Source organism: Carlito syrichta, unplaced genomic scaffold, assembly GCF_000164805.1.
Source record: "Carlito syrichta isolate Samal-C Ts95f unplaced genomic scaffold, Tarsius_syrichta-2.0.1 Scaffold308854, whole genome shotgun sequence".
Classification (NCBI taxonomy): domain Eukaryota; kingdom Metazoa; phylum Chordata; class Mammalia; order Primates; family Tarsiidae; genus Carlito; species Carlito syrichta.
The window spans coordinates 943,463-950,160 of NW_007252950.1; the positions used below are offsets into that span (position 1 = coordinate 943,463).

Consider the following 6,698-nt stretch of genomic DNA (forward strand, 5'->3'; position numbering starts at 1 on the left):
CCTAAAGGTTAGGAGTATGGGAACTGGAGGCAGGTAGACTTTTTCAAATCTGGGCCCTGCCTTGCCTTCCCGTGGGATTATGAGGGTAAATCGCTTCTATTTCCACATCTGGAAAGGAAGGTGCTGGGATTCAATGAGGTGATGGATATGACACATTTAGCATGTGGCCTTCCATGTAGTGGGTGCTCAATTATATCAACCTGGTGATGGATTATAGTTTTTTTTTGGTGGTGGTGGTGTTGACAAGAAACTTGTTTATACTAAGTTTCACAAGACACACACAGGTTTACTTGCTGACTTTTAAAAAATTGTGATTTATTGGTATAAAAACAATGTAAACATTACATAAATACAATATAAATATTTCTTTAAAAATATGTATAAGTTAGCAATTTATTTGAGGTAAGCCTACATCTTCCAAGGAATGATCTGGCTCTGAAACAGAGGATTTTCAAACTGCATAGCCACTTTACATTATTGTCTCAAAACAAATCCATAAAATATTTCAAGTGGCATTTCATAAAAATATAAATATCACTTCTATAAATTAACTCGGCATCACATACTTAAATATCAATAAATTAAAAATAATTAAAATAGTGTCCTAACGCTCATACTTTTAGTTCTCCATAGAGAACAACATAAGTTTTGTGCCCAGGGGACGGGTTTCTCACCAGAGAAAGGAATGCCCATGAACCACCACAAGCTCAGATGCCCGTGCTACTTGACCCGAATGGCCCTTGCGCTGGAGTGCAGGAAGTGAATCAGGCTGCGAAGGATGAGATGGATGGTTGTATTCTGCAGCCACTGGCCTTGCGACTTCAGCTTCACCAGCAGGATGGCATTGGCAGTTGGGTCAGGGGTGGCTACTGCGTCTGGGTTCTTTACCTGAAGGGAAGAGAAGACAAAAAGGGTTGCTTCCGACTGAACAAATCCTTTGCCATGGAGGAGTGCTCTGGGCTGTGGGAAGATGTCCAAATGTGGGGTGAATGGGATGAATTGCGGCTGCCTGCCTTGAGGAAGACCCTTTTGTAGCAACTAAATTCTTTTTTTTTTGAGTCTCACTCTGTTGCCCAGGCTGGAGTGCAGAGACACGCTCATGGCCACTGCAGCCTCGACCTTCTGGGTTCAGGTGATCCTTCTACCTCAACCTTCCAAATAGCTGGAACCACAGGCACGTGCCACCATGCTTTGCTAATTTTTTAATTTACTGTAGAAACGAGGTCTAGGCATGTTGCCCAGGCTGGTCTTGAACCCGTGGGCTCAGGCAGTCCTCTCACCTCCGCCTCTCAATTAAATTCAAATCATTCCTTTGCAGCTCTGTCTCCCATGAGACCATAAAAATCTTGAGGGCAGTACCACTATCTTATTTGTCTTCTATTTTTTATTTTATTATATTATCATTATTTTTGAGTCAGCGTCTCATTCTGTCACCAGGCTGGAGTGCAGCGGCACAATCACGGCTCACTGCAGCCTCTACCTCCTGGAATCAATTCTTCTACCTCAGCCTTCTGAGTAGCTGGGACTACAGGCACATGCCGCCACCACCGCCAGGTTAATTTTTTTTTTTTTTGTAGAAATGAGGTCTTGCTATGTTGCCCAGGCTGGTCTTGAACTCCTGGGCTCAAGCAATCCTCCTGCCTTGGCCTCCCAAAGTGCTGAGATTACAGGTGTAAGCCACCACATCTAGCTTACTTGTCTTCTATTGTATCTGAAACAGAACTGGCCCATACTTGGAATTCATCTAGTTAATGAAAAGGCATTTCGGGGGGTTCTTTAGCAGCTTCTAAACCTAACACGTTTCTCCAGTTTCCCTCGCACCATTCATCTAGCAGCTGTTGACAGTCCACTGATCTGGTGCAGCAAAGAGGACTAGGAAACACCTTTCCCCAGACCCACCCCCATGGGGTGAGTGACTTGCAGTTGGCCTTGCACCTTCAAATGTGGTCCTGGAGTACGGCAGCATTGCTAGGGATATAAGCCTGTCAGAAATGTGAATCTCAGACCTCGTCCCAGACCTGCCAGATCAGACTCTGCATGGCAGCAAGATATATGCCCTGGGAACTGCTGTGCAGTTAGGAGAACGTAGGGGAAACACTGACTTAAGGCAAACAAGTAGAAATGACAGAAGCAGGATTAGCACCGAGGGCTGCCAGCTGCTGGTGGTCAAAGCCCTGCTGTCTCCTTTGTAGGCCTTTAGGCTTTGGCCATTTCTCTGAGCTAACTCTCTGGTAAAAAGTAGAGAAATAGACTTGAAACAACCATCATGAGAAGAATGTCACTTGGCATTCATTAAAGTATTAAAACCATATCTAGGCTCCTGTTCTTTGTTATTATGGATCACTGGGCAGGGTCGGCCATGCTTCTTTCTGCTGCCACAGGTGGCTCACATCTGTAATCCTAGCATTTTGGGAGGCGTAGGAGGGAGGATTGTTTGAGGCCAGGAAATTGAGACCCGACTGGACAACATAGCAAGACCTGTCTCTACAAAAAATTTAAAAAAAATTAGCTGGGCGTGGTGATGTGTGCCTGTAGCCCCAGCTACTGTGGGGGTTGAGGTGGAAGGATTGCCTGAGCCAGAAGGTCAAGGTTGTGGTGAGCCATGATCGTGCCACCGCACTCCAGCCTGGACAACAGAGTGAGACTCTGACTCAAGAACAAAAACAAAAACAAAAAACTGATGTTAAAACCCACCTCATTTAATATAATTTTAAATACAGTTATTGATGCTCTTTGCAGTAGAGAGCCTTCCCCCAAAAGAGTGTAACTCTAGCTGTGAGGAACCATTGCTCAGACCCTACCGTTAGCACGTAGTCTTGTTTTTTCTAAAGTAGCATTGCATCCCGGAGCCCTCCCAGCTACTGCCTTTGAGCCTCTCTCCCCCACACCAGGTGAGAGGATGGGGAAATGAAGGCTCACCTTGGTCTTCAGGTACTGGATCATGGCTTTGGTACCTATCAGCACGGTTTCAGCGTGTTCCTTATTACCCTCAAACTTGTTCTGGAGGTATTCCAGGTATACCTGAAACTCCAAAAGACCCGTAGTGATCTTCTTCAGACAAGTCTCCTAGGAGGAAAGAGGGCGGGAAAGTTGGTTATCACCAGGAGAAAGGAGCCACTTTAATTGATCACCTGGCTATAATTCAGCATCCTTTCCCTCTGAAAACAACCTGAACCATCTAATGCTCTTGTGACAATCTGGGGGGAAAAAACCCCACCAGAATTGTTATTACATATCCGCCCCTAAAACAAACACCACTAGAGGGCCGGTTCATGTTCTGCCACAGCCAGGAAAATCTCTAAGAAAAATGAAGCCACAACCCACTGGCACTCTGGCAAGCAAGTCTAAGGGAACTTCTTAGGCATCATGTTTGGGGACATTAGACAGTATGACTTTAAATATCTGGCCAGTCAGAGGCACCCCTTAATTAATTTTACCCAAAGTCCCACAGATGCCAGAATGTGGCTTCTCTGATTCTCCCTTGATGTTCTTTCTGCACTCCTGCCCTCATCAATGTTGGGTTGAAATTTCCTTTTATGAAATAATGGGAAGTTGATGCAGGTTATCTCACTGTCTCGAAGGAGAAGGGTGTGGGAATGACCTCAGCAGAGAGGACGGGCCTGGTTCCTGCCGGGGCAGCCAGAGTGGAAAAAGGCCCTCCTTCCCCAGGGTCAGCTAACTAGACCTGCTAGGGTTTCTGACCCTTGACAGTTGCTAAAATCCCAACATGGAGGGGCCATACGTGCGTAGGCCTGTTCAAAGACAAACTGCCTTTAAAAAAGCTTGAAGTTGGCCTCGCCATGGAATGGACATGATGTTCTTTACATCCTTCCCCTTGTGTTGCCTGTCTGGATTCACATATATGAAGCGGGGGGGACGGACCAAAAAAAACCCCCAGAATTTGTTTATAAAAAACTGTGTATGTAGTCTTACATGTTTAAACATCAGTCACCCTCAAAGTACTCTCCGTTCGATGCAATACACCTATCGAGACCCCGTTTTTGAACTCATCAATTTGGATGCTTTTTATGCTTCTGCCATTTTTTGTTTCACCTTTTCCATATTGGCAAAACACTTCCCTTCGAGGACTTTTTTCATCCAGAGAAACAACAAAAAAAGTGGCTTGGGATGAGATCAGGTGAATAGCACGGGGGTCATGCCAATTTTGGGTCAAAAACTGCTGAACACTCAGTGTGGTGTGGGCAGGTGCGCTCATAAAATGGGCGTCATGAAGTGGGCAAATGAGTTGAAAGAATCTCCAAAAAAAAATTCACTGAAGCCTCTCACAACGCTAGCTGGTACACTGATGCTGATGGGTTCCTGGAACACTCACCTACTGAGGAAAGCCTCAGTACAGGGGCCCACCCTCCATAAAATAATTTTGGGTATTTTGGGGTTCCCCCCTCATATACAGGCACCACAAGAGAGAAGGAGAATGTTTGCCAGGGGGTTAGCTAAAAGTGAATGCAAGTTCATACCTTATTGAATCCAGATTCGAAGCATCCATCTTCTTTTTCCATCTTTGGAAGGTTCAGGTTGTTTCCTGCCAGTACCTCCCTGCTGTTGTCACACCCAAAACTCTTTTGACACATCTGGGAAAAAAACCCACCAGAACTGTTATTACATATCTGCCCCTAAAACAAACACCACTAGAGGGCCAGTTCACGTTCTGCCACAGTGAGGAAAGTGTCTAAGAAAAATGAAGCCACAAAAACCACTGGCATCCTGGCAAGCAAGTATAAGAGAGAGGGGCACACTTAGGTTCAATGCCAGGCTCACCTATGGCTTCAGGTGTGTTATTACCCTGAGTCTCAGTTTCCTTATTTCCAAGTTGTAGACCATTAGACACCTCTCTTGCAAGTTTGCTGTGAGGAGTAGACATAATATTTATATAAAGTGCCTGGCCCACCTTAGGTACTCAATACACAATACTTAGATACCTGGCACACCGTAGGCCCATAATACTTAAGTACTTAATACTTAGACAGCAATTTTGATGATAATTGAGTGAGTATAATTTAAGTCAAGAATATTCCAGCTGGAAGGACCTGTGAGATCATCAGCACAAATCCACAGTATTACAGATGGACTTCAGAGGTGGTAGGGAATTTGCCCAAGATCATAAAATTGGTTTGGCAGAATCAGAATTACAGTGCAGGCATCCAGTCTCGATTTCTGCATTCCTTTCTTTCTATCAAACAAACACAGCCTGAATACCTTGCACTTAAAGTTGGGAGATGCTTTAACCTACTCATGATTTGCCATTTTGGTGGCTCTAAAGTATGCACCTTAGCTGGTAGGACTTGGGGGAGTTCTAACCACTGAGCTCATATAGCCAAAAAGTACTGCTACTTCCTGAGAAACTGAAAATTCATTTCAAGTGGCGCTTTTCTAGTCCTTCCAAAGACCAAGGGACGGGAAGAACGTTCAGAGACCTTATTTTTTTGCTGTGAGGGAAAGGGAAGCCCTGAGAAGCAATGACCCTCAACTCATGTCAAGTGTGTGGCTGAGGACAGGCCTGGGGGCATGGATCCCAGCCCCATTCTGTATTTTCCAGAAAAGAAAGGAACCTCTTGAGGCCACCAGAGGAGGAGAAACAGAGAATTCAGTCTAGTCTGCCCTGTCAGCCTCCAATCTAAAGCGCCCCAGAACCCAGCAATGCCCGGGCTCCCAGGCCCAGGCCGGCACAGGCCGGGGCCAGGAGAAAGCATGCCCAGACGGGCCCTTCAGCCCCATCACCAAGCCCAGCCCAGCCTACCCACCTCCTTTGCCAGGCCCAAGATTCTCTTAATGAGCTCTTCGATGTGTTCTGGAGTGGTGTAGGATGGTCTGTTTGAGGGGGCAGCATCTGTGGAATCTTCTCCCAGGGGTCTTGGGGTGGTGGGGAAGGCTGCGGCCATCACCAGGAACAGCCCCAGGGAGAAGGCAACTGGGCCGAGGGTGCCTGAGCCGGAGGGAAGGGAGGGCAGGCGTGAGCGGGTGCAGCTGGGAGCTGCCTCTGCCGCTGGCCGCCCGCCAGCCCTCCCGGCCGCGCTGCGCCTCCCTGCACAGGCGCTCTGGCGGCCGCCGGCGTCCCGGGGCCAGGGATTTCCTTCACTTACTTGTGGAGAGGGAGTTCATGGCTGGGTTCCTGGAGGGCAGAGGGAGCTGCTCTTTCGTTCCTGGTGGGCTCGAGGGCAGAGTGAACCTCAGACATCTCCAGTCCCATATTTATGGGGGACTCTAATATTGAGACTCATGGGAAAATCCCACATTTGATAAATCTTTGTTGGAGGGTGGGGGGTGGGGCCAGGGCGGGTGGGGCTGATTGGAAACCTTATTAAGATTGGGCCCTGTGACGTCCTTTAGCATCGCAAGAATCACAACTGGGGGAAAAAAGTGCAGAGTATGTCATCATTTTATTGGCCCTGAGAAGTAAGACCTTTCTTCCTTAACTTGCTTTTTTTTTTTCTATTTCGCATTCTCGGAACTCCCCACATAGCCTCCCCTTGACACCCACCATGGGGCAGAACAAGGATCTGAAGTGCTTCAAATAGCAGATATATAGTAAGATTTGGTGAAACCCATGCACTCTTGGAATGGATTATAAGCCATAAGAAGACTCGCCTCATATGACCAGAAATGTTCGGGATCCTGTTGTTTTGATGCATGTTGAGCATCTTCTGCAAAGAAATGACTCGTTATTACAGTCTAACTTA

General features: G+C 46.7%; 1 protein-coding gene across 1 annotated transcript; it reads right to left on the reverse strand.

Moving 5' to 3' along the window:
- Positions 1–298: 298 nt before the first annotated feature.
- Positions 299–6,120, reverse strand: IL6 (interleukin 6). Its single transcript, XM_008066197.1, has 5 exons — positions 6,102–6,120; positions 5,763–5,944; positions 4,479–4,592; positions 2,920–3,066; positions 299–888 (listed from the first exon to the last, which is right to left on the reverse strand). The coding sequence occupies exons 1-5, from the start codon at positions 6,118–6,120 to the stop codon at positions 721–723; spliced, it is 630 nt and encodes a 209-aa protein (XP_008064388.1). The 3' UTR covers positions 299–720.
- Positions 6,121–6,698: the final 578 nt, after the last annotated feature.

Coding starts and splice junctions, on each gene's coding strand:
- IL6 (XM_008066197.1), bottom strand. Junction 4,593..5,762: donor TCTTGGGCCTGGCAAAGGAG/GTGGGTAGGCTG, acceptor TTTTTTTCCCAG/ATGTGTCAAAAGAGTTTTGG. Junction 889..2,919: donor TCCAGTACCTGAAGACCAAG/GTGAGCCTTCAT, acceptor TCTTCCCTTCAG/GTAAAGAACCCAGACGCAGT.